This window comes from Halichoerus grypus, chromosome 8, assembly GCF_964656455.1.
Source record: "Halichoerus grypus chromosome 8, mHalGry1.hap1.1, whole genome shotgun sequence".
In the NCBI taxonomy this organism is placed as follows: domain Eukaryota; kingdom Metazoa; phylum Chordata; class Mammalia; order Carnivora; family Phocidae; genus Halichoerus; species Halichoerus grypus.
In genome coordinates, this window is record NC_135719.1 from 41238772 (window position 1) to 41264032 (window position 25261).

Below are 25261 nucleotides of genomic sequence, written 5' to 3' on the forward strand. Positions count from 1 at the left end.
CGCCACAGCCCATCAACATCAGTGCCCCCCACCCCGAGTGTGCCCCACCCCCAGCCGCCAGTGCAGCTGGTTGTTGTGGGTTCTGAGCTCTTGGGAGGCTGCCACTTCAGGCATGAGCAGGGCTATTATTCTTAGCAAAGCAATGGCTCTCATCCTGGGTTTCATTTATTAATTGGACTCTAATGAACCATCACTAATTGCTGATGGTGCTACACCACTACAGGTGGGCCTCGATGGGAGGAGTAACGGCCCCTGGAGCGCTGGAGGCCAGCCAGCCCCCCAGCCCCCCATCCACGTGGGCGTGGCTGCTCTCCTCTGCACCTTCAGGCAGGGAGCGGGGACTGCTCTGGAAATCAGAAATGGGTGGGTCTAGACACTCCTGGGCCTTCAGGATGGAGACTGAGGGTAGCCTGGGTTGAGGGAGATCTCCCAGGGGGAGGACAGATCCAGGGAGAAGCCAGGGACTGAGCAGGGAGCACCAACATGTCTGGGTTATAGAGAGAAAGGCTGCCACAGAGGAGGCGCCAGAGAGAGAAGACGGAATCAGGGGAGGCTTGTCCTGGAAGCAAGGAAAGAGGGGGCTTCAGGAAGGGGGGTGTGCCTTTGAGACGTGAACAGAGAACGGGCATCCAAGGGGAGGCCACGGGCCCCAGGCGGAAGAGGACGCTGGAGAAGCCGGATGCGGAGGCTGAGTCCGAGCGGGCTGGGGGTTCAGGAGGGGCAGACACGGGGCAAGGCCCAGAATTCAACTGAGCAGTGGTGTTTGGTCTGCACACAAAAACCGGCTGATTTCACACAAAGATCTGGATTTCTGGCTTCTCACGAAATAGAGCTGACAACCTGAGCCCGCGTTCCTTCGAGGCAGGCACCGGAGGGGCTTACGAAGGAGCTCTGTGCTCCTGTTTGTCTCATACACCCAGCTGCTTTCAGCATCCCTGGAGCCGGCTCCTCCCGCCTGAAGTCACCGACTTTGTCACCCCTGGCGCCACTCCCTCTGATGGAAGCTCAGTGTGTGTTGGGGATGGGAGGTGACAGAAAGGGGCACAGCACAAGGGCAGGAGGAGCCTGCCACCCTCTTGGATGGATGCCAGACCATGCAGCACCTGACCTGGAAGCCTGTGGGGGAGGCAAGGGGGACAGAAGCCAGACCGAGCCCAGAGGGAGGACCCAGCCTCCTGGCCACTTGTGATGTCCGGGGCAGGAGGAGGGGCCCTGTCAGCAGCTGTGCCCATGCTCAGAAATAAGCAGACAGGACAGCCCGTGCATAATGCAGAGAGGACACCGGGAGGGTCCCCACTGGCCTGCCTCATGGCCTGAAATCTTCCCATTAAAACTTGCTTCTCTTAGTAAGCACTGCCCCCCCTTGGGCTGCTCTCCAGGATTCCGGTGCCTCTGGGGAAGAGCTCAGGCTTTTTGGGTCTGAATAAGTGTTTCAGGCATGAGAAGACCTCAGGGGCCCTGCATGGTGGTGGTAGGGGAACATCTGGAAAGATCCTTGTGGCTGTAGTCTGGCTGGGGGGTTCTCAGGCAACCCCCCTTTAACCACTGACACCAGCTGTGTTTACAGCTCTGGGTTACAGGGACGTTCTCACTGAACAAAAATTCTGAGGCTCTGAGCCTCAAAGGGACTGACATCATTTGGAGCAGGTGCGGATGGGCCAGGTCACACCATAGACTGGGGGCCCTGCAGGGGAGATAAGACCCAAGATTCTTAGGCCTCCCCTGGGCCTTCTCCCCCACACTGTGCCTTTTTTCCACAAGCATCCGGCTAGGAGGGAAGGAACCTTGGCCTCTACCAGAGTGAGTTGCTAGTGGCCAAATGGAGACCCTTCCCTTAATCTGCTCCACTCTCACTGGCCAGCCCTGTGACCTCAGACAAGTCCCTTCACGTCCCTGGGTCTTGGCCTCTTCGGCCATCACATGGGGCTTATGCAACCTGCCTGCCAGGGCGGCTGAATTAAAGCCAGAGTGTAAGGAGAACCGAGCTCTGGGAGAGCTCAGCATGGGCCAGCAGCAGCAAACGAGGGCTGCTTTATTCCTGGGACTGTCCCGTGATCCCTGGCACTGTGTACTACTGCTGTATTTGCTGAGCCCAACCCTCTGGCAGCTGAGACAAGCTCCCAGTTCATCTGTGAGTCATGCCAGGCCTCTGCCTACTCGGCCCAAATCCTTGCCCTCTGGGCCCTTTGGTCAAGGCCCACAACCAGATGGGGGAAGATGTGGGCAATCCAGATCCCAGGAGGGTTCTTCAGACTGATCCCTGGATCCTCTCTGGAAGTCTGGGTTAGGACCCCGATGCCAACAGTCCCCTTCTAAGAGGGGCAACCACTGCATGAAGATCAAGTCAGGGAGTGAAGTTGAAAAAGCTTTTAGATTTGGAATCCTGGATCCTGGCTTCGGTACCCTCTAGTTCTGTGATACTGGACAAGTCATGGAAACGCACCGAGCCCTTAGTAACCTCATCTGTAAAATGGAGACCATATTTTACCTAGCTCAAAGGACTAAGTGATGATGAAATTACGAAACACATACACACCCCCCCCACACACACACACGCACTCCTAGCATATTTGCTGGGTACATGGTAGGCACTTAGTAAATGTACCCTTCTTTGACCTTCTCTTACCAGGAACTTACGCAATTGTCCTACTTTCAGTATTTTCTTTCTTCATTCAATTAGTCATCAGGGTCGAGCTCAGTCTGGGGCTCAGTGTGTGATTAGGGCTCAGTCTATGACCAGAGTCAGGGCTCAGTGCATGACCAAGGTCAGTCTCAGTCAGGGGCCAGGATCAGGGCTCTCAAGCTGATCCAAGAAAACCAAAGATCCTCTGAGCGTGACTGACTGGCCCTGATCTGTGCTCTGCCCCGCCCACTGCGCCCGGGCCAAGCCTTCCCCAGGCACCTGGAGGAAGCAGCACTTCCCCTGCGGGCCCTGGCTCCGGCCCTGTTCCTTAGTTCGGGGCAGCCAGCAGTCAGAGAAGTAGCTGCCAACTGGCAGCCCAGCCACCAATCCTTTGGCCAAGGGTCTGAACCCCACAGGCTGTCTCCTGGCTGGCCCCGTCCCCACACCCAGCCTGCTGGGGCACCCCCAGACTGTCAGGCCACTGCCTTCCTGGTCCCTGCTGTGCTCTGATTGGCAGGCCTCTCCGTGCCAGGCTGGGAGGCAGGTGCTGGGCACTGCTCAGGCCCAGATGGGTCAGGGGAGACCCGGGACCTGGGCACCGGCCCAGCAGACCTGGGCGTGGAATCCGTCTTGCACGTACAGCTGGGGCTCTTGTAGTCTCTAAAGAACTGAGACTGATTCCCAGGCCAGAGCACAAACCAGCCTGGCAAGCCAGGAACAGCATGGAGACCAGAACCGACATGCTGGCCACGGGAATACGGGAGACTCAGAGAGGGGCAGGGACTGGCCTGAGGTCACACCGGGAGTCAGGGGCAGTGGGCCGGATTCTGGGTTTTCCTGACCCCATTCTGGCTTCTCTCCACCGCCCCATGGCTTTCTTCTGATCGACCTTGTGTGCCCACTGTGGGCACTAAGGATACCCCTCACTCCGTGTCATGCTTTACACCTGTCAGCGTCTCCCACGGGCTCCGCCCTCTCCACAGCCCGCCCAGGCAGGTTCCCAGGTGAGGTACTGGGGCTCTGAGGCGAGAAGTAACTTTCCCAAAGTCACAGAGCAAGCTAGGAATGAGGCCGGATTCATTCAACAATTATTTGCTGACAGCTTTCTATGTTCCAGGTCCTTTGTTAAATAGTTGGGGCAGGATGGGGAGCAAAACAGACCTGGTGGTCGCTTGTGGAACTAGAGGGGCACCATGCGGGTGGGCACTGAGGAAGAATATGCCAGTGATCCCATAAAAGCACATCAAACATGTGGATCTGCATCTGTGGCCTGCAGAAGCGTGCAGTCCCAGGAAAGTGCCGAATGTGGGAAACTTTGGCCTGGTCTGGGAGGTCAGGGAGGGCTTCCTTGAGGAGGTGGGGAGAGCTGGGATCCAAAGAGGGGAGGGGAAGGGAGAATGTTCTTGGGGAGGGAGCGTGAAAGGCCTAGGGTGGGAGGGAACGGGGTCTGTTCAGAGAATGGAGAAACACCTGGTATGGCTGGAGCCCAGAAAGGGAGGGGCGGGGAGGATCCAACCACGCTGGGCCTGGAATCTTCTTTACCCTGGGAGCAATGAGAACCCTTGAGGTTTGAAGAGGGGCAAGATCAGATGTGCTAAGAAGAAAACAGTGCAGTAGCCTAAGGTCAGGGAGCTGGCAGAGAGAAGCCGCCAGATTTCAGAGACAGGAGAGGCGCCGACAAGCCAGGGATGGAGTGGGGGGGGGGGGCTGCGGGGTGAGAGAATGTGATCACCCACACCAGGATGAGGATGAGATCAAGCAGAGCGTACAGAGGAATGGGAGTGACTAGGGTTGAAACTGGGGACAGGCCAGCATCACTAAAGATGAGACGCCCAGCGGACATAGGGTGAGGCATGGCCGCCACCTTAGAGAAAGCGATTTCAGTGGAGTAGCGGGAGGCAGATTGGAAGCAGGGCGATGGCCCCGATGGAAAGAGGCAGAATCACAAGATGAGCCACAGGGACTTCTTGGTCTGGGACAGTCGCCAACTAGAGGTGCGCCCTATTACTAGCTGGGCTGGAGCCTGCACAAGGAGGGACATGACCTGGCCCCCAGCTAGGGAGTCCCCATCGTTAGACCTGGAACTCTCTTCAGCTCCCCACTCGTGGGCTGAATGAGTAAATGGCTCTGGGGTACTCTCAGGCCTAGGCTTTAACTCCTACCCCACCACTGCCCCCGTAGGTCTGCCTGCTGGGGATGCAGCAGGGCCCAGGGAGAGGGGAAGGAGGCTGGGACAGGAATCCCCGCAGGTGAGACACCCGGGGAGGGCAGAGAGCAGGAAGCTCAGCCAGGACACCAAGCTGAGGGAACCAGAAACACAGGCAAGAGAGAGATGAGAAAAAGTGTTTTGAAAGACGATGAAAGATTAATAATATTAATCTACATTCGATACACTTGAAGCATTGCAATATTCCTCATGAGCAAAAGGAGCGTGGGTGGGCCTGGCTTCATCTGTGCTTGTGGTCTGCTTTGTTAAGGGGCATGTGCAATCAGGACATCCAGGGGACTCCGGATTCTTCCCCCGCCTCTGGCTTCCGAGGGTCTGGGTCCTCCCTCTGGGGTTCCTGCCTGGGGCTGGGGGCTCGCTGTGAAAGCCCCTTTCAGGTCCCCGACAGCTGGGCCTGCATTCTCCAAGCCCTCCCTTCTGCTGTCATTTGCATCTCATTAGCACCCCCGGGGCCTGGTGGCCCCTGCGCCGCCTGGAGCCCAGGAACGCGCGCTGCAGGCTGAGCTGGGCTCTGCAACCGGCCCCCTCCCGGGGGTGGAGATGGGTGCAGCCATGCGCTCGCCCCGCCGCCCCCACACCCCTCACCCAGGCTCCGGCCGGCTGGGCTCCCGCTGCGCGTTCCCATGGCAACTGGGGGGGGCGGCGCGGGTCGCCCCGCGCCCCGCCCCGCCCCGCCGCCCAGGCTGGCTTGGTGATAGGCAGGGCCTCAATCTCCCGAGATGATCGGCGATAATTGGTTTATGGAAATAGCTGAGGGGAGAAGGCGAGCTCCCTGCCAAGCCCACTCTCGGCCACCTGTCCCTCCTCACCGCGGACATGGAGTTGGGGGAGGGGAGGGCCGAGGAGCTGGGTGGTGGAAATGGGGCTTTTGAGACAAGCAAGTGTTCCACCTGTTGGTCTCCAGCATGCCATCTAGCCTCCTTTCAACCGTGTGGGGGTCCCGGGGTTATCGTCCTAGTGACTGGCTGTCTCAGTGGCTCAGCCCGGCTCCTTAAGCTGCTCCTTACGCCTCAGTGGCGCCCCTAAGCCTGTGCTCAGGCCTATGCGGGGAGCCTTGTGGGGGAAATGGAGGAGCGGGGATCTGTGCTCTGGAACCCCACCCCAGTTTGGGGACGGAAGAACAGCGCATGACTGTATCTATGTAAAGTGCGTCAGCCTCAGAGTTGTCCCTGCTGTGTGGCTCCAGAGGAGGGAGGGCTCAACTCTGGTGGCTGCCTGGAGGAGGAGGAGCCTTCGAGGCTTTGAAGGTGAGATTTCAGCAGGTGTTGGGAGAGGGCTGGGGGCAGGCACTCCCGCAAAAGGAAATGTGGGCCAAAGCCCGAGGCGGGCACTGAATGACTGCTGGACTTCGTAGAGGAGGGGAGGTGTAGAGTAGCTTGTGGGGGGGCTTCCACTGTTTACAGAGGGGCTCAGCTTGTGGCAGGGCTTACTGCACAGTGCCTTGTCATCAAGATCGAACGCATGTCCAGCATCCCTACCGAAGGCTGGCTGGTTGGCTGGCTGGACACCGTGTCGCCCCTTGCTGCCCTTCTGGAGGCCTGAGGCCCGTGAGGTGGGCAGCAGACATGGGACACGGCAGGGCAGGCCTCACTCAGGCACCAGGCTGTGAGAAGTGTGCGCCCTGACTGGCTGGCTGGCGGCAGGCATGGGGTGCTTTAAAGGACCAGAGCTAGGGAATCCCGCATGAGAGAAATGACCCAAGAAATGGTGGGGGCCAAGGATGAGGACGATCGCGAGGACCTACCGCAGAACTGGACTTGGTGGGATCGGGCACCCAGAGGCCAGGAGAGGCGGGCTTGGGTCTTCTTCCTCTGACCACCATCCCACTGGGAGCCCAGCCCAGGCCTCTGTATGCAGAGGCCGTGCCTCCCTAAGGTCAAACTGTGGCCAAGCTGTGGGATCAAGGAGTGGCTCTTCCTTCCTTCCGCAGCCCTGGTGAGCAGCTTCCCACGCAGCGGGGAAGATGTCAGCCTCACGTGTACAGAGCTTACAGCCCTGTGTGATTCACACTTGGCTTTCCCCTCTAGGTATCACAGTCCCGCCCCCAACCTTTGGCTGCTCCAATTCCAAATATCCAGACACTGGTTTCTGCTCCCAGCCCCTCCTCCCAGCACTACTTACACTACCACATAGGGCCACGGCTCAGAGTCATCCCTGCAGGAGGGTAGGTTGATGGCCCCGTGGAGAGTGACCATGATGGTCTCCTTATTAGAGGGGGACAGGTGGCTGGTGACAGATTCCACACTCCGGAAGGTGTTCGGGGGCTCCTCTGGGCTCTCTGCGACCTGTGGAGAGAGCCAGGGCTGAGTGGTCTCCTCTGCGGTGGTCAGCTGTCCTTACTGCCTCCCTATTAACTCCAGTCCCTCACTGCTCCCCTCCGAGTGCCTTTCCCTCTGTCATCCCCCCACCCAGTTTGGAACTACAGGGCACTTGCCTTTGGCCCCATTTTCTCCCTGCCTTTGTCCCACACCCTATGTCTGCCCCAGCCCTGCGTCACTTCCTGCGGAGACAGGACCTCCCCTCTCAAGTCCAGTCTCACCGCTGAGCCTTTGCTTTTGCAGGTGTTTGCCTCTAATTCCTAAGTCCTGCCTGCTTTCGAGGTCCTGGCAGCTGGCCTTCTTCGGTCTCTGTAACCTCAGCCCAGTCCACCTGTCACTTCAGGTCCTTCCCATGCACAGCCCTTTACAAAGTTTATCCATATCCATGGAGTCACCCAATGCATTAATGAAAAGGGATGAAGGTGTCTGTCCCAGATGCCCCTCTGTCTTCCACCCAGAGAACCCTACAGACCAGGAAGACGGAGAGGCGCCTGCCTGCACATGGGGCCTCTAGGCTGGTGGCCCCAAGCAGATACACAAGCAGGAGTTCAATAGCTCAACAGCTTGGGGATTCAGGGCCCAAAGGACCATGGTATTGAGAGCTGCCGAGAGGAGACAGAAGCAGCAGCCGGGGGGAAGTCAGGGAAGGCAGCTGGGAAGAGGAGGCCTTAAAGTGTTGGGAAGACATGCACGACTGGAAGGACAGGCTGGAAGCTAGAGCAAGGCTGAGAAGTGGGGAGGGAGCTTCCCACAGCTCAGGGCAGGCTCATTTTGATTCTGGAGGCAGGACGAGTCAGGGAGGATGGCAGAGCCAACAGTTTTGTGAGCAAACACTGTGGGTTGGGGAGGGTTGTGGACATGTGGCTACTGTGGCTTGGGCTGGTCTTCTTCTGCACTGGCTGGCTGACTCTCATTCCCTGTGCCTGGACTTGACACGGATGACCCAGATTTACCCTTGCGAGGCCTCATCTGGCAGGAGGCTCCCCCCATCCTTGTCCCTAGCTGATGTGAGGGGCAACAGAGGGGCCCTCCTGGCCTGGTGAGGGAAGCAATGGACCTCCTCAGCTTGGAGATGGGGCCCCCGAAGGGTGACTAAGGGTTGCCCTTTTATCTAGAAAGTTTGGCCTGTCAGAACCTGCATTCCAGGGCAGGCCCTGGTAGGGGGAGTCCTCAAAGTGGGAAGTGTCCATGGAGACCGAGAACAAAGTCCTGTGACATAGAGGGTAGACAGAGGCCAGGAAAAGAGTGAGGACCTGGTTCTGGGGGCCGGCTTTGGTGATGGCAGCAACCACAGCAGGCTGGATCCTCTGGCTCAGGCCTGATGAGCACTGAGTGTCAGGAGAGCCGGGTTTAAACTGGGTCTGCCCCTCACCATCATGGGACCTGAAGCCAGTCATGCTCTGAGAGTCAGTTTCCCCAATGGGAGGCTGTGGGCTTGGAGCAGCTGGTCTGGAACCTGCCCTGCTCCCTGTGTGAGGGCCCAGGTTCCCCACACATTGTCTGCTCCCACCCTGAGCCTAGGGGTTCTGGGCACAGTGGATCCATCCCTATGGCTTGCTCCCTCACTTCCCAGAGGTCTGACGTTATCAGAAAGGCCTTCTCTGTACAAGCTGTGGTCCTTGCCTAACAAGATGACTAATTAGGAGGTGAGAACCCCACCTCCCAGCCCCAGAAGTGCCAGCCCTACAGAGAGACCCCCCCGACTGCCCGACTGAGGAGCGCCCCCTCCCCAAGACCCAGTGGGGCCTGTCACCATCTGCAGAGGTGTTGAGACTTATCCCTCCCCCTCTCCTCTGTTCCCCTGCCAGGCCAGGGTAGGAGGAGGGGAGGGAGGTCAGTGCTCAGAAGGAACCCCTACCGGATGGGATGGAGGGGGACTGGGGCAGGGGGTAAGGGAGGGTGGAAGCAGGCACAGAGCCACCCCTCCCCCTCATAGGTCAGAGATGCTCACTGCTCATCCCCCATAACCCACCCCACTTTCCTGCAGGTTTAGTCTCCTGGTTTAGGGGTATAGGAGCAAGACCAGTAACCTGTGGTGTTGAGAGATATAGGTTTCAGGCCAGCTCTGCCCTAACTCCCTGTGGGGTCTTAATATTCCCGCCTGGTCAGTGGGGATATCTGGGATGGTTTGTAGTTCAGTCTTCCTGGTAACAGGCCTAAGGCTCCTGCAGTGAGGCCAGGAGAGGCGACTCATGTCTCCCCAGTGCCCCAATTCCCAGGAGCAGCCTAAGATGGTGGCCCCATGCCCCTGTTGCTATGGGGGTACAGGGCCTGTCCCCAGCTTCCGAGGGCCCCAGAAGTGAGGGCCCAGCAGCACGGCAGCTGCCCAAGGGCTTTCACTGACTCCCTGGTAAACCCAGAGCCCAACTGGTGATTTGAAAGACCAGGCCCATGAATTGTGCCCCCTCTCTGTCCCCTACCCGCTCTGTGCCTCCCCTTGTGGGACAGCCTTCTGGGAAATAAAGCTTCGAGGGGGGCTGACAAAGACTGCTTGTGCTTCAGTTCTGGGCATGAGGCCAGCTACCAGGCTGGTGCCTCCTGGTGAGGCCGGCAGGCATGTGCCCGCTGGGCAGGTGGGGCCCAGAGCCAGGGAGGCCTGGGCCCAAGTGGGAGGCCTGGAGCAGGGGCCGCGGGCCAACCTGTCTGCCTCCCCTTTCTGCCTTCCTACGTCTGGATGAGAACCTGCAGGCTTCCGTCAGAGAAGTGCCGGCATTGGGACCAATGCCCGCCCCGCCCCTTCACTTTCCCAGCTGCATCACAAAAGTTTTGAGTTAAAAAATGGTCCTTCATGTTCCTTCTAGTGTCAGCATCTGAACTTGCTTGGGAGTTATGATGGTCATGGTGGGGCCCTTTCCTAGGCAGGGAAACAGGCTCGGGGAGGCAAAAGCCCTTGTATCTGGGCACTGGGCTTAGCTAGCAGGCAGAGCCGGAAGGGGGATGGGGTCCGTGTCTCCCTCCACTCTGTGTGGTCTCTGCTCTGCTCTAGTAGTGTTCTCTGGATGTGCCAAGCTTTCTATGGCCACAATGTACATGCCCTTGGGCTCACGAGCTGGGTAGCTAATACTTGTCAGGACTGGCAGTAGGAGTTGTGGTAGTTGGAGGAGAAGAGGCTTTTCCAAAGATGACACAAAAGTCAGAACTCATAAAGGAAAGGATTGATCACTTTGATTGCATTAAATATCCATACCAACTTCTATAATAACCCCCAATTCACCAGAATATGAAGAAAAGACAAACAGGAGACAATATTTGCAAAATATATAAAAGAATGAATATCCTTAACACGCAGAGAACACTGAAGTCTATAAGCATCACCACAATAAGAGACATGGAAGATTCACCAAAGAAATATGAATATGTATTACTGTATACACGATATGAACATCCTTCTAGGGGATTCTACTCAGTCATTAAAAATGTTCTGCAAAGTTATGAATGAAATAAAACAAATCTGTCTCCTTCTCAGGGCTCCCACGCATGCTCCTTGGATCCCCAAATCCAGCTTGTGTGGGCAGGTAGGACCAGCTGGCCGCTTAGGGCCTCTAGGTCAGGCCAGCGGCGGGGCCTGGTCCTGAGTGTGTGGCATTCCAGAAAGCAGCCGAAAGGGGGAGGGTGGACTCAAGGGGAGGAGCCAGCTGTGGGTAGAGAACACCAGGAACCAAAGACACCAAAGTCAAGGGTAATAAAGTAGAAACCGCAATGGGGTCCCCTGCAGCTATTTGGTTTGAGTCTAACTGCAAAGAGGCTGTCCCCAAGTTAGCAAGCACCTGGTGCCTTTGGTCTTAGCTCATTTTGCCATCCCTGTTGGTACTTGGCACAGCCGAGGCAGAGGCTCAGCCTCGCCAGTTAGCAGAGGGTAGGGAGGCCTCATATTGAACTGCTTGCACTTTTCTCTTGGAGATTTATTTACTTATTTATTGGAACTGTTTGCATTTCACTGCACTGAGATTTTAGTCCCCTCCTGGCAGGGTCTTGCCGCTCTGTCCTGGCTATTTATTAAGCACCTACTATGTGTCAGGCGTTGTGCTGAGTGCTGGGGACACAGCAGTGATCACAACTGACAAGAATCCCTTCTTTCTAGGAGTTGAGCATCTGTGACCTGGAGCAAGGGTCTGGGCCACGGCTGGAAGGGCGTAGGACAGTGGAGCATTGGCAGTCCTAGGGCAGCAGCCGGGGAATCTCCTAGAAGATCTTGGAGAGTGATGGTGAGCCACCTCGGTGGGGTCTCTGAGCCTCTGTGACAAGAGGGCAAAAACTCCTTTCCAGGCTATGGGTTGGGGGAGGCACTATACGCAGTTCCAGCTACACTTTTCTCTGGGTTATGGGGATCCCAGGCAGAAGCAACCAGGTAAGGGTAGGAGGAGCTGATAACACCTGCAAGCATGCCACATTTCTGCTCCCACGTGGCCCAAGGGTAGAGCATGCCTGGAACCTGGAAGCACCACAGAGGCCACCTCGCTCTCCATTTAGCAGCTGTGAAAACTGAGACCCAGAGAAGGGGAGCTTTTGTCATGACTTAGAAGCAAATAAAACAAGGGACTTTGAAGGAGAGATGAGCTCATGCAGGTGCATGACCCATGCCCCTAGGCCTCACCTTTTTCTTTTTCCGTCCCATCCTCTCGGGGCAGGAGTGTTTGGCCTTGTTTAACAATCTTGGGGACCAGTACCTGAGATTGGTGGGTGGCCGGGCATCGGACCTGCCCAGACAGCCGGCCTGAGCACCTTGGAGTCTTGGGGGCTTGGCAAACAGTAGGGACGTCAGTGTTGCATCTGGGGTGCCGTACGCTGGCTCTGGGACCTCGACAGGGGAAATGGGCGGGGGGGTGGGCAGGTGGGGGCACCTGGAGCTTTCTCAGTAGCGGGACATTCTTCCAGTGGAGTTGTCCTCAGGGCTTGGAGCCATGAGCAGCTGTGCAGGGGTCAGCAGCTGAAACAACTGGCTCTGGGTACCCCAGGGAGGTACAGACAGGGCTGTGTCTCTCTGTCCAGTCCTGGAAAAGCCCAGCGGGGTCACCTGGGCAACACTGTGTGACGTCATAGGGGAGGGCAGACGTCACACAGATAGAGTCCAGGTATCATGGGCGGGGGCTCAGAAGCCCTTCTCCCTATTTTTGGAGCTGGATCCTGCCTGCTCTCTGCATACTCAGTCCTCACCCTCCCTGCTCTTGGCACCCCAAACAGCTCTTCAACCAAGACTCACCAGTGGCTCTGTATGCCGAGCCTCACTGAGGTGACCTAGAAACTATTCACAGGAAGTTACAACTTGGTTAATAACAACTATTTCTGTTAAAGAATCCTACCTCTTTGGGTGCCTATAGTTTCTCACTTGTTTAATAATAATAAACACAAAGTTCGAGAAAACGGTTTCCTCTTGGAGGCTGGGTGGGAAGAGGGCAGAGAGAATGGGGAATAAGTAGGTATGTTATTGTAACGTCTCTTAGATTGGGTGGTCGGTTAATGGGTGTTCATTATATTATCAAAAATAAATTATAGGGCGCCTGGGTGGCTCAGTCATTTCAGTGTCTGTCTTCGGCTCAGGTCATGATCCCAGGGTCCTGGGATCGAGTCCTGCATTGGACTCCCTGCTCAGTGGGGAGCCTGCTTCTCCCTCTGCCCCTCCGCCCCCCACTCTCTCAAATGAATAAATAAAATCTTTAAAAAAAATAAATAAATTATAAATAACCAAAGAGGGTCAACAATGGTTCTGGGTTATGGACCCAATATCATGACTAATCCATTTCCGAGCTCCGCAAGAAATTATTACAAAGATATCAGTTCTTTTTACTGAGCACTTATTGTGTGCCAGACGTGGTTCTAAGTGCTTTTCTGTGCAGTAAGAGGGCAGAATGAGGAGTGATTGGCCCTTGGCCTGGGGTGAGGTCTGCTCCAAGCGGAGGCTTGGTATGAACTGGGCCTGGAGGCATGGTCAGGAATCCTGGGCTAGCAAACGTGAGATTTGGGGTACTGGGTGGGGTTGAGAGGTGTCTGGAAGACTCCCGTGGCCTGCCTCATTCTTCTGCCAGCAGTTTTTGACCCCATTTTGAGGGTTCTTCCCATTTTCCTGGGTCTAGGGACCAAGCGCTGGGCCATCCTGGCAGCAAGAGGGGGGAGCTTATGGCTTTGTGGGGGCCTGCTCCTTCCCCCTCTACCCCTAGTCTAGAGAAAGGCAGGGAGGATGTGGCTCTCCCCAGTTTAGAGACAGAAAAACTGAGGCCTCACCTATGACTGGAACTGGGAAGACCAGCCAAGCTCAACCAGATGGCTGGGGATGAAAGCCCCTACCATCCTAGGGTACCTCCTCCTTCCTGTTAGTTCCCAAGACTGCAGCAGCAGACTGGGGGGGGGGGGTCAGTGCCGCCCCAGGGCCTACACGAACCATTCAGGGCCCAGTTCGGGTTCTACAGCAGGGCTGGAGAGGCCCGCAGGGCACTTCTGGAGCCAAGTTTAAGGAGGCGCTGTGGCTCCACACCTCCTCAAATTCCGCACCCCCCCTGCCTCACCGGGGCCCCTAGGGCTGCCCCGCCTGGGTTCTGGCCTCTGTGTTCTCAGCCAGCTGCCCTAGCAGGCATCCGAGCTTGTGCCCCTGGAGCCCCAGCCTGCTGGCCTTCCTGCCTGGGAGGAAGATCATGCAATTGGATGCTGGTTCCAGGCAGTCTGGCTCCAGAGTGCTAGCAAGCCCTGTGCACTCAGCAGCCGCCAGAAGGGCCTTCCTACCACCTCACTTGAGGGCTGCCCAGCTTCCTGGGCCAAGGACCCCTGGGACGCTCACTCCTGTGCCACATGAACCTTCCCCCCAGAACTGTTTCCTCCTGGCCAGTGAGATAGCCATCAGCCCGGGACTGCATGTGGCTTTCCTACTTAACAACACAGTGAACCCCACCTCTCTCCCTGCCTCCCCAGCTCCTCCTCTTGCCTCATCACCCTTCCCTTGTAAGGGGAGCTTTGCCTCCCCCAGCCAAGGGAAATGAGCCTGCTCCCCAAATGCCCAGGGGCCAGCGCCAAGCTTGATGACTCAGAGAGGTTCCAGTGTGAGGAGAAGCAGGTAATGAGTGATCTCATAGCTAATGGGTAACCCTCCCCACCTCCCCCCAGGAGAGAGCCCTTGGAGTGGCCTCGTGGCTGGGCGGGGGGTTAAACACAGCCTTTTAGAGAGCCCACAGCTGTGGAGGGCACGCCGTTGGGCTGGCTCTGAGGCTGGCTCTTGGGGAAGGAGGGGGCCTGCTCCCCCCGATGGCTGCGCACTGGGCTTGCTGGGCAGCAGGAAAAGTCTGTGTGGACACGTGGTTCACAGCTGTCCACACTCCCTCATGCCCTGTCCCAGGTGTCCCTTGGGGCCTAAATATCCCTGCAGCAAGTCCACAGAAGTGTGTCCCCCAGAGCCCCCAAACCTGGCCTTCTGTTCCCCGTTCCCCATAGTCCTGTCCCACACCCCTCGACACCCCCCACTACTCCCCTCCTCCGCTCTTCCCTACCCCCATCACTCTCTCTGTATTTTGTTTGGGCTGTTGCATTGGGCTTCCCGAAAAGGCAAAGGATGATGGGAAACTGAGCATGGTTCTGTAGCAAACGGCAGCTTATAGCTGTGTGATCTTGGTTCAAAATACTAACCCTCTCTGAGCTTTGGCGTCCCTCCTTATACAGTGGGGAAATCAGCGCTGCTACGAGGACCCAAAGAGGCAATGCGGGTACCCCAGCTTAGCCCCGACTCTCAGCTGAGTGTTCCAAAATTGCTCCTTCTTTCCCTTGCTGAACAAACTGGGACCTGGCAGGTTTTCCGCAGCAGACCCGGACCAGAGAAGCAAAACCTGTCTTTGGGGGAAGTGTGCTCACCTCCGCCAGTGCTCGAGCCTTCCCTCCCTGCCCCCCCCCAGTATTCCAGCCCCAGTCTCCCCTCTTCTGCCGACCCACTCCATGCCCGGCTTCCAGGCCCATTCCTACAGCCACACCTTTCTCCAGGCAGCCCCCTCGCCAGAAACGGCTCCTGCTTTCCTACCTCAGGTCAGTTTGTTCTTAGGGACTGGCTCAAGACACTGCCTCCAGGAAGCCTCCCTGACTCCCTTCATCCCCTGCTCTCAAGGGTCCTCTCTGTGGATGGTGACACCGGCCTGTGTCTGTGCTGAGTTCACCCTTCCCAGGTATTAAGGCTGAGGCAGGGGTGTGGGACCCAGCCAAGTCCCTGCCCCTCCCCTGCCATTTGACAGCTGTCAGCTGAGGCCGTTCTCTTCGAGGGTCTCTATTCTCCAAATGCCGCATCATGTCCCCTCAGCTGGAGTGGTATATAGAGCAGGGGCTCGCTTGTTGGCTGAAGGATGGCTGACTTCAGGAGGGCCCCCTCCTGTCCTTACAGTGGTGAATCCACAGCCTGCCTCGCCTTACCCTGGGCTCAGCTCAGCCCTGCAGCGAGCATCTGGGCAAGTCCCTGGACTCATCAGGGCTGCAATTCCTCATTTGCAAAGCAGCAAGGCTATCCCTCCTCGCAGTGGGGGTCAGGTGCTGGGCACGCGGTGGGGGTCAGGTGCTGGGCACGCGGCTGGCAGTGCTGAACCCAGCTTCCTCCACGTGCACGCCGGGCTGTGCTGACCTGAGCCCCTGTGGCCCCAGCTTTGCAACAGGGGACTTGGGGTGCTTGTCACAGGCGTGCTGTTCTCCTTCCTGGCTCAGCAGGCACATTTATTGACCGCCTTGTTGAAGGAGGCCTCTCAGCATTTGGTAACCAGAGTTCTCATTGGGGGCCACCGGGGCCCATCCTCACGTCATAAATCACTTTGCTAAAGATGCAACGTGGCTTTGGGGCATTTTTCTTTTGAAAAAATCAATAACTCGTTAACAAAGAACTAAATAAAGGGGTAAGCGATGAAGGCCACCTGCCATTCCCTTCCTTCAGAGAGAGCCGGAGCCAGATCTGCTAAGATGGAGTAGGGGGTCCACTCAGGGTCCACTCAGGCTTGGGGGGGGCAGTAAGCTCACCCCTCACCCCGACTCTTCCAACCCACAAATCTGACCAAGTCCCTCCTCTGCCTCAGTAAATACTTCAGAAGGGCCCCACTGTTCTCGGGAGAGATTCGAACTCTCCCACGATGCCAGGTGGGGTGCTCACTGGATGAGTGAGGGATGACATTAACATCAGATGCCTTCCTCCTCCCCTGTGGTTCCTCAGAAGCCCCCACTGCAGCCTAGGATAATGGTGCCTGCCCCCCAGATAACCCTCCTTCCTCCCGAGTCCAAGCTCGCCGTGGCCTTCTCCCCCTACTAGGGCACAAAGAGTTGGTGTGTGAACCTCATATTAAAAGCTGACAATTAACAAGCACTTGCTATGTGGCAGGCCCTCCTCTACACATTTTACACACGTTAACTCGGTTGTCACAACTACTCATGACGTAGGTACTACTCTAGTCCCCATTTCACAGATGAGAACACAGAGGCAGAGCCTGGAGCAGAAGAGCCAAACTTCAGACCCAGGCCATCTGGCTGCACAGTGTGTTGATAAGCATAGCCCTTGCCCTTGCCCTTACTGAGGTGCTTGTGGGGAGTCTGGGGGGCCTGCCTTGCAGCTGCGATGAGCCAGCAGGCCTGAGGAGCTCGGGTTACAGGAAACTGCTTATTCAGGCCTAGTGGGCCTGGGATCCCTGATTCCCTCCCTCTCAGATTCCCTGCTCAGCGCCAGGCCCGTCGCCCACACCGCCCACCGTCTCTACAAGGAGCGCAGCCTCTGGCCCTAATCTCATTTGAGGCCATGAAATCACATTTGCAGCATATTAATGCAGCGCCGAGCTGGCCCAGCCCTGCCTGTCTCCTGGAGGACAGGAGCCTGCCAAGCAATCTCTCGGGGAGGCCGCTCCCGGAACACCCGCCGACAAAAAGCAATTATACTTTAAGAGGAAGATTAAAATAATATCTCCCCCCCACCCCCATGCCCGCCGGAGGAGGGCCTCAGCTCCGTGAGGCCCCCACCGCCTGCCAGCAGTGATTCAAGGGCAGGCTTCCTGCGGGGTGAGGGGTGGGGGCAGACTCAGCCTTCTCTCGCCTGCGTGTGCCTCCATGGCGACCCCTCACCTGACCCCGTGCTCCCCACCCTCTATCTCTCCCAAGTTCCCAAAGGAAACCACGCCTCTCTCAAGCCTCTGGGCCTTTGCCTAAGCTGTTCCCTCCCCCTGGAATGCAGCCCTCCCACCCTTGTCTATCTGGCAAGCTGCCATTCACCGGGCACAAGGATCATAGCTAATGTTCTGTGGGCATTTAGTATATTCTTTCAATTTACTGCATATTCAAGTCCGCGATCCTGTCAGGGGACAACAGAGGAAGTTAAGTCCCAGGGCTGGAAGGTCGCAGAGCAGGGGTTTAAGGACAAGTCTTCACCCTTTTCCCCAGGGTAGACCCAGTGGCTTCCCCTCCGACATCCAATGACCACAGTGGCCTCGCTGTGGTCTCTTGTCTCCCGGAGAGCTCTGAGAGGCCAGGCCTGGCACAGAATCAGGGTTTAACACACATTTCTTGTGCGGAAGAATCATGCACTTCCTCACAACAGCAGAAGGCCTGCCGATGTGTGTCCTGCCCGCCCCTGCCTCCCAGGCTGGATCCACTGTGCTTTCCAGTCTGTCTCCATTCTGGAAGTCTTTGGAATCTCCTCTCCTCCAGGAAGGGCTCCTGAATTACAGTCAGGCTAGCAGATGATTTAATCCTCATAATCAATGCTGCAAAATCGCAACGTTACCCCCATTTCACAGAGGGAAAAACAAAGGGTCAGAGAAGTGACTTGGTCAGGAACACCCAGTATGGGGCAGAGACTGGGATCCGAGTCCAAAGGCCGTGTTTATCCACTGCACCTTCTTGGCTGTAACTCTCTCTCACCCCCTCAGGTTGGGAAAGGGCTGGATTCTGCCCTGGGACTATTTATGCAACAGTTTTTTTCTGTGTCATCTGCCAACTCCAGTGGGCCAGGAGGGTTGCCTGGGGACTCTGAGCCATTGACAGCCCCAACCCATCCCCAGTCCTGCTCTCAAACCACCCAGCACCATGAGCACAATGACTCGTTGGGGTCAACTTAAGACTCAGTAATCTGCGGGGCGCCTGGGTGGCTCAGTCGGTGAAGCGTCTGCCTTCGGCTCAGGTAATGATCCCGGGGTCCTGGGATCGAGCCCCACATCGGGTTCCCTGCTCGGCTTGGAGTCTGCTTCCCCCTCTCCTTCTGCCCCTCCCCCCGCTTGTGTGCTCGCTCTCTCTCAAATAAATAAATAAAATCTTAAAAAAAAGACTCAGTAATCTGTCTTGGCTGGACTTGGTGTCATATGGGGCCACTGGGAAGAAATCTGTTTCCCCAAACTGCTTCCCCTTGATCCTGTCACATCGCCTAGAAAGCCCGTCAATGTAGGAGTGTCCCTGGGAAAGAGTGCTGCAAGTCAGTCCCACCTCTGTGCTGATTACCGTGCCTGAGAAACCGAAATACATGGGGGCCCCTGGATTCCAGCCTGGCTTTGCTACTGACTCAGTGGGAAGGATTAGATAAGCCATCCACCTCCTCTAAGGGCTGTTTCTTGCTCCAGAAAATGGACATTATGAAAGCTACCTGTCCCCCTCCCAAGACCTTTATGATGCTTCAGTGGGCTTCACAGGTTCCCCCTTTGCCAGCCTGGCTCAGAGCAGCCTGGCCAAAGAGGTGATGGCAGAAGGCTCGGGGTCCATGGAGCCAGCACACCTGCCCTCCGTTCCCGTGGCATCCCTGCAACTCCGCATCCCACAAACATGCTCTCTCCACTTCTCCCTGCTTGCTATTCCCTCACCCACCGCTACATTCCTGCTGCCACACCTTTGCTCACACTGTCCTCTCCACTTGGAAAACCACTCTTCTCAATCTCTCTTGGAATCCCACCCATTCCTTGAGGCAGGGATCAGAGGTCCCCCTGACATCTGTGAGGCGGGTTTTCACGAACCAAGCAACAGCCCCCCCTCTCCCTCACCTGACTTCACAAGCTCACCGTCAGCAGGCACTGCTCTGCCCATTGCACAGATGAGGAGCTTCAGGCCCAGTGAGGTCAAATGATTCGCTCCAAGTTACACTGCAACTAAGAAATAGGGTCCTAGACCTAGGTCTTCTGACTCCTGGCCAGAACCGGTTTTCTACAGCAGACCGAGTCCTTGATGACCACCCAGTCATGCCATCACTCCCTCCCCAGGTCCCAGCAGCCCTCACAGTCAGCTTGGAGAGTCACTGTCCTCCATCTCCTCCTATTGCCTCTCCCTGCCCAGCCTGGTGGCTCCCCAAGGGCTGAGGGGATCCAGCTACCTTGTTTACTGCTGGGGAATGGATGAACAGACAGATGGATGGATGGACGGATGAGCACCCTGGGCCCAGGAAGGCTGGACCACTGGACTCGAGGTCAGGCTGTCAGATCCAGATCTGTCTGAGGAGGGAAGGCCCCACTCATTCTCCATCTGTCTGCAGAAGGGGCTGGGCCCTGCTGGTCTCAGCTGCTCCTGAGCCCAGGACCTCTGCAGAGCCAGGCTAGAACCAGGCCGGGGTGTCTCAGCTGACTCCTGACAGGCCAACCCCTGACCCGACCCAGGTCAGGCTGGGCTGGGTCCCGTCATTGTTCCCTCCCCGCAGCCCTCCTCCAACCACTGTTTTTATTAAAGATCAATTCTGAAAGATTGGTTTCACATGCGGTTTTAATTTCACCTCATACATCACACATGCCGTATCCCCAAGTCTCTTTCTTCTCTGGTAGAGGCTGCACTTGAGGGGGTCTGTACAGAAATGAAGGCAGGAAGGTCCCAAGGAGGTGCAGATCTGTGTGCGGGAGGGTGTGTCCCATGTGTGTCCACCAGTGAGTTGGTGTGACTCTCTGTGATGGGGAGGGTCTCTGTGTGTCCCGGATGTGACGTGGGGGGGGTCTGTGTACACCCACACATCCACGAGAGTGGCTGTGTTCAGGAGGGTCTGCTGGGGGGCACATCCACCTTCCAGGGGTGTAAGTGAAGGAGCAAAGAGGAAGATGACATAAAAGGCCAGATAACTAGATCCTCCGCCCCTCCTCCCTCCTTATTTCACTGGGAAGGTAATTTCTGGAAATGAGAAGCCCACCACAGTTCCCTCCCAGGGGCTGGCTGGAAGGACATCAGAGGCAGGCACCCCTTTCCATTCCATCTCCCCCTCACCAGACACATATCACTCACACACACACACACACACACACACACACACACACACACACACACCCCCTCCAGGAGGTGTGACTCAGCAGTAGCCCCTGGCTGGAGTGGGGGAAGGCAGAGATGGGGGAGGGCAGCAGGGCCATCTGGCATGCTCGGTACAACAATCTGCTAATGGAGCTTCTTCCTAGACTAGCACCCAGGCTAGGCCAGCCTTCTCTACTCCGAAACCTGGTATTCAGGTCCCAGAGAGGGGGGCTCACAAGTTCCCATCACCCCTCCCCTGGGAGACCAGCTAGGCAAGAAGGAGCAACCCTATTTTCGAGATGCAGAAACTGAGGCCCAGACCCAGCCGTTTTGCCCAACCTAAATATCACTTATTCCACGCTTCCTGCAGGGCAGGGGCCAACTGTAAGCCAGCTCATTTATCTTCCCAGCAACAGAGGACACGGGAACCGCTCTCCTCCATTTTGCAGATGTGGAAATGGAGGCCCGAGGGAAGTTACGTAATCTGCACAAGGCCACACAGCTACCAAATAGATGCCGGAGACTGATCTGAAGCCAGGTCCCCCTGACCCCAGCGCACCTGCCTCCCACTGTAAGCTGCCTGAACCCCAAACCTCTTCCACGTCCACCCTGCTGAGCTCCAGGCACCCGGATAGGACTCCACAGGCCTACAGAGGTGACTTGGAAATCAGGCCGGGCGGGGCTGAGGGACGGGCTTGGCAAGGACATAAATATGGGACCCCCCCCATTTTCAGGTCTTATCCACTGTGTCCAGGGAGCTCTGAGGTCTCCTTCAGAGGCCCCTGCGGGCACAAAGTCTTTCAGTGCCACAGAGGGAGAAGCGGGGACATCAGGCGGCCTGCAGGGCAATTGTGGTACATTTAGCTGATGGCCTTTCTCTTCCTGAGGGGGCTGGTCATGTCCTTGTCCCTGGGCCAGCCCCGCCCAGCCCGCCTCTCCTGCCAGCCTCAGCCCTCCATCACGGCGATGGGCCTGCACCCCTCCCAGCGTGGGTGACAGCGCCCTGGGAACGCCTTGACAGGGCCTTTGTTCCACGGAAATAAAAGAAAATCGAGCTACAAAGGGAAACCTCAGGTAGCTTTTAACGGGGGCTCAGCTGCCTGAGGCAGAGTGTGTTTAAGCTGGAGGCAGTTGTCACAGGAGCGGAAGGGGAGCTGCCTGCCATCCCCCCCCCCCCCCGGCCCCCATGATCAAGTTTACTCAAGGAAAAGGCTCTTCCAAATAGCTGCAAAGGAGGAAATCAATGAAAATTGATAGAGAAACGTAAAGCAGCTCTCCGCCGGGTGTGTGTGTGTGTGTGTGTGTGTGTGTGTGGGTGGGTGTGCACACGCGTGTGTGCAGCAAAAGCATGCTGCCTGGACCCAGGCTGACCTGCCCAGGGCCAGGAAGGCCAGGGGCTGCGAGTCACTCCAGCCGAGCTCTAGAATGTGTTGGTGGCTGGGGGAGGGGCGGCAGCCAAGTCTCACTCGAGTTAAGAGAGAGATTAATATATTCAATCCGCTCGGGGTAATTGAGGGAACAATCGGAGTGTTTTTCTAAAGCCCATAAAACTGCCTCATTTGCAAGAAAGAGCTGACCTGCTCCAATCCTCTGTATTTGATGGAGCTCAGGAGGCGAGGGAGGAGGAGGGGCGACAGTGGGATCCCTGTACAGAGGGACTAGGGACATTAGCCTGGGAGGGGGCCAGCAGGCCCGGTCTAACCTGTTCTCACCTTTCCCACCTCTTAGTAGCAGCCTGAGCCCTGCCTTCTGGAGCCTCTGTTTCCCCACCTGTGAAATGGGTCCTGGGCGTCCTCCTCTGACAGGAAAGTGGGAGTGAGTAGAAGTGGAGGTTTCTCTAGGTGAGGGACACCAAAGGTCTGGCACTGAGGCGAAGGGGCTTGAGCAAAGAGGTGCCCAGCTCCCCCAGCCAGGCCAGCTCCCCACCCCCACCCTGAGATCAACCGGGCGGTAAAATTAATGAAATCCACATTGTGCGCCTTTCTCCGCTTGAACCATTTTTAGTCTCCAGGGCAATAGAAACGCGTGTGCAATAGCGAGCAATAAAAGGCACAATGAATTTAAAGGAGTAAAGAGGGGAAGAGTGAAGACGTGGAGTGCGCTGGCCAGAGGGGGGCCGCTGGGGCCGCTGGGGCCGCTGGGGCCGGGAGTGTGCAGGCCTGGAGCTCCGAATGGGGACCGGAGGGGGTGGGGCCGGGGAGGAGGGAAAGCAGAGGGGGAGAGGGACTGGGAGGGAGGGAACAAAGGGAGACAGTGGAGCCAGAGGTTTAGGGACAGAGGGCAGAGGGGACGCCCGGCCAGCCGCTGCCAGCTCTCCTCCCCTCCACGGCTCCTTAACGAAAGCCCCCGCCTGTTGGTGCCAAAGCCTCAATCAGAAGCCACAGGCTGCGAGCCAGGTGCTCAGCATTTGGTGATTGCTTTATTAGCTTTTTCTTCTCCTTTTTCCCCCTCCAGGGCAAAAAGAAAAAAAAAGGTGTTTAAAATGGAAAGACTATGAAAAAAAAGACCCTTGAAAGCGTCATTTAAAAGGCTCCTGGGGAACGGAATAGTTTCCATGAAACAAAACTGCGATTGTTTGGAAGAGGTAAATGCAGGGCAGGGGTGAGGGAGGGAGCCCCCCACCCCGGCGCCCTCCCCTCCCCAGCTCCCGCACCAGTGGGAGGATGCTCGCTTGCAGAGTGAAGGAGCCCCCAGGATGGCTCCCAGAGCTACAAGCAAGGCGTTTTTAAGTTCATGTTTCCAGAAATTTCATCACTGGGAATTTCCAGCCCAAGGTTTCTCTCTTAAACAGCTCTGCCTGTGGGAGTTTGTCCTCAAGCCTTCAGGATCTCCTAGAGAGGTCGAGGGAGGTGCCAGGAGGGATGTGGCCCCTGAGGGCTGTGGTGTCCTCCCCTGCCCTCCAACCCCCCAGGAGGCGTCGCTCCCCCTTACAAGAATTGAGCCAGAGTCACCACCTGACTGTGGCCTGCACCTTGCTGCTTCCCTCACCCTCAGGGACCCCCTCTGCCCAGCCCTGGACAGACCACCCTCATTCTGGTCAGATAAACTCCCTCTTACTCTGGGGGAGGGAGGGCCTTGGGGTGCTGGGGCGGCACAGCCATGTGGTCTTAAACCTGCCAAGAGGATAAGGAGGTAGCGTCAGGGACAGGATGAGCCTGGTGGAATTCTGCCCAGAAAGGAAGCCACTGAGCACCCTGAGCAGCTGAGGGCAGGAAACTTGGAGCTAGCTCGGTCCCATGCACGGAAAACTAACCCCCCCCCGCCCCCGTGGTCTCTGCCTGTGCGCCCCAGGCCCCCATCCGTGGGTCAGGGGCCTAGGGAGTGATCTCTCTCCTGGAGTCGGGCTATACCCGCTGGAAATATTCGCGGGGGCTATGCCCTCAGCCCCCAACACACACACGGGGAAACTTGAGGACTGGAGAAGGGAAGGTGTTCACTGCCTACATGATGTTAGTGTGGGGGGATTGACTGTCCTGGTGGTCTCAGGATTGTGGAAATGCTGTGGCCCGCACTGGTGTGTGTCATTTAGGGCCGTGGCTGAGGAGCACAGTGGCTCAGATTCAAAGTCAGCCATTGACGCTCCCTTGGAGCCCTGCCTCCTCCTGCCTCCTCTCTCTTGACATTGCATTCCCAACCCCCTGCCCTCTGCTCCCCACTTGTCCCATGACCATCATCAGTTCTGGTTTAAAAACTGACACACAAGTTGGAGAACAATGGATTCAATGGTTGAAATGCCTAATGCAGACAGGACTGAAGATAGTCTGGAAGGAACAAAATCAATGCAGAGAAGGCTTCCTGGAGGAGGTGACCTTGAGCCCAGAAATCCATTCCTGGCCCTGAACTGAATGCAGTGAATAAAGTCTCCTCTCTCCATCCTTCCAGATCACTGCCTCTTCTCACCACCTCACATTATCCCCCTTTCGGCTGTTTTTCTCCTCTTCAGTTGAGAGCCCAAGAGAGCTGGGTGAAGTCCTTCCCTCCTGGGCTCCATTTTCCCCATCTGCTAAGAGGGGAGGGAGGAGGGTTTCAAGGGTCCCTGTGGTTCTAGGCCACAGCCGCTTCCCCAGGGAGCTGGCTACAGGGGAGGGACGGTGCCCCAGCCCCAGGCTTGCGGCTGTCCTTCCTGCTGTGTCTTTGGGCTTCCAAGTCCCAGCTCCAGAAAGGTGCCCGCCTTCCTCGTCCACCTGAGCCGAAAGAAGGCAGCCCCTCTATCCTCTGAAGGACCCCGCGGCATTGTCTGTCCCCCATCGGTTTCCTGGCCTTGTCGTCAGGGTTGTGATTGCTGACCCCCCAGGAGGGAAGCTATTTTCCTCTCCCTTGAAAGCCATTTTCTTGTCTTGGTAGAAGCAGACATCTGACACTTTAAGAGGGAGAACGGCAGGGAGATGATGGCATTAAATAACAGAAATTAGAGCTGCCGAGGATGGCTCCGCCACCCAAGGCCCCCCTTCCCTGCAGCCTGCAAGCTGTCTGCGGGGCCCTGGCTCAGGCTGGTCACAGAGAGCAGGGGACCGCTTCTCCCTGCGCTCTGAGCCTCTGGTGTGTGTATCTAGCCCTGTGACAAACTAGGACAGAGGGGCCAGGGCCCCAAAGTCCTGGAGCTTGCAGCCTGAGGGAGTGGAATGTCACATAGGAACCCAGAGACGCTCCAACTCCCTCACAAGCGGGGTTCTCAGCCCCCAGCATACAGTAGGTGGTCAAAAGTATTTGTTGATCTTTTAAAAGTATTTGTTAATGGACTGACGGGTGAATGAATGAATGAATGAACGAACAGAGGCCAAAGTGGTCCACGTAACAGGCTGAAACCTGGCAAGAGAAATGGGCCTCTGGGTCCCTTCCCGGTTCTCCTGGCACATGCTGCCAGATTGCTATCTAAACCACAGTTCACGGTGTATCTTTCTCCCACAAGAACTTTCTCCC

The 25261-nt window shown here is 56.9% G+C and overlaps 1 protein-coding gene across 1 annotated transcript in view; it reads right to left on the minus strand.

The window, feature by feature from the left end:
• Positions 1-25261, minus strand: part of CCDC33 (coiled-coil domain containing 33) — a 100081-nt gene that overhangs the window by 72229 nt on the left and 2591 nt on the right. Inside the window, exon 3 of the mRNA XM_078078763.1 lies at positions 6972-7119. Coding sequence (XP_077934889.1) covers positions 6972-7119 — 148 coding nt within the window. The remainder of the gene's footprint in view (positions 1-6971; positions 7120-25261) is intronic.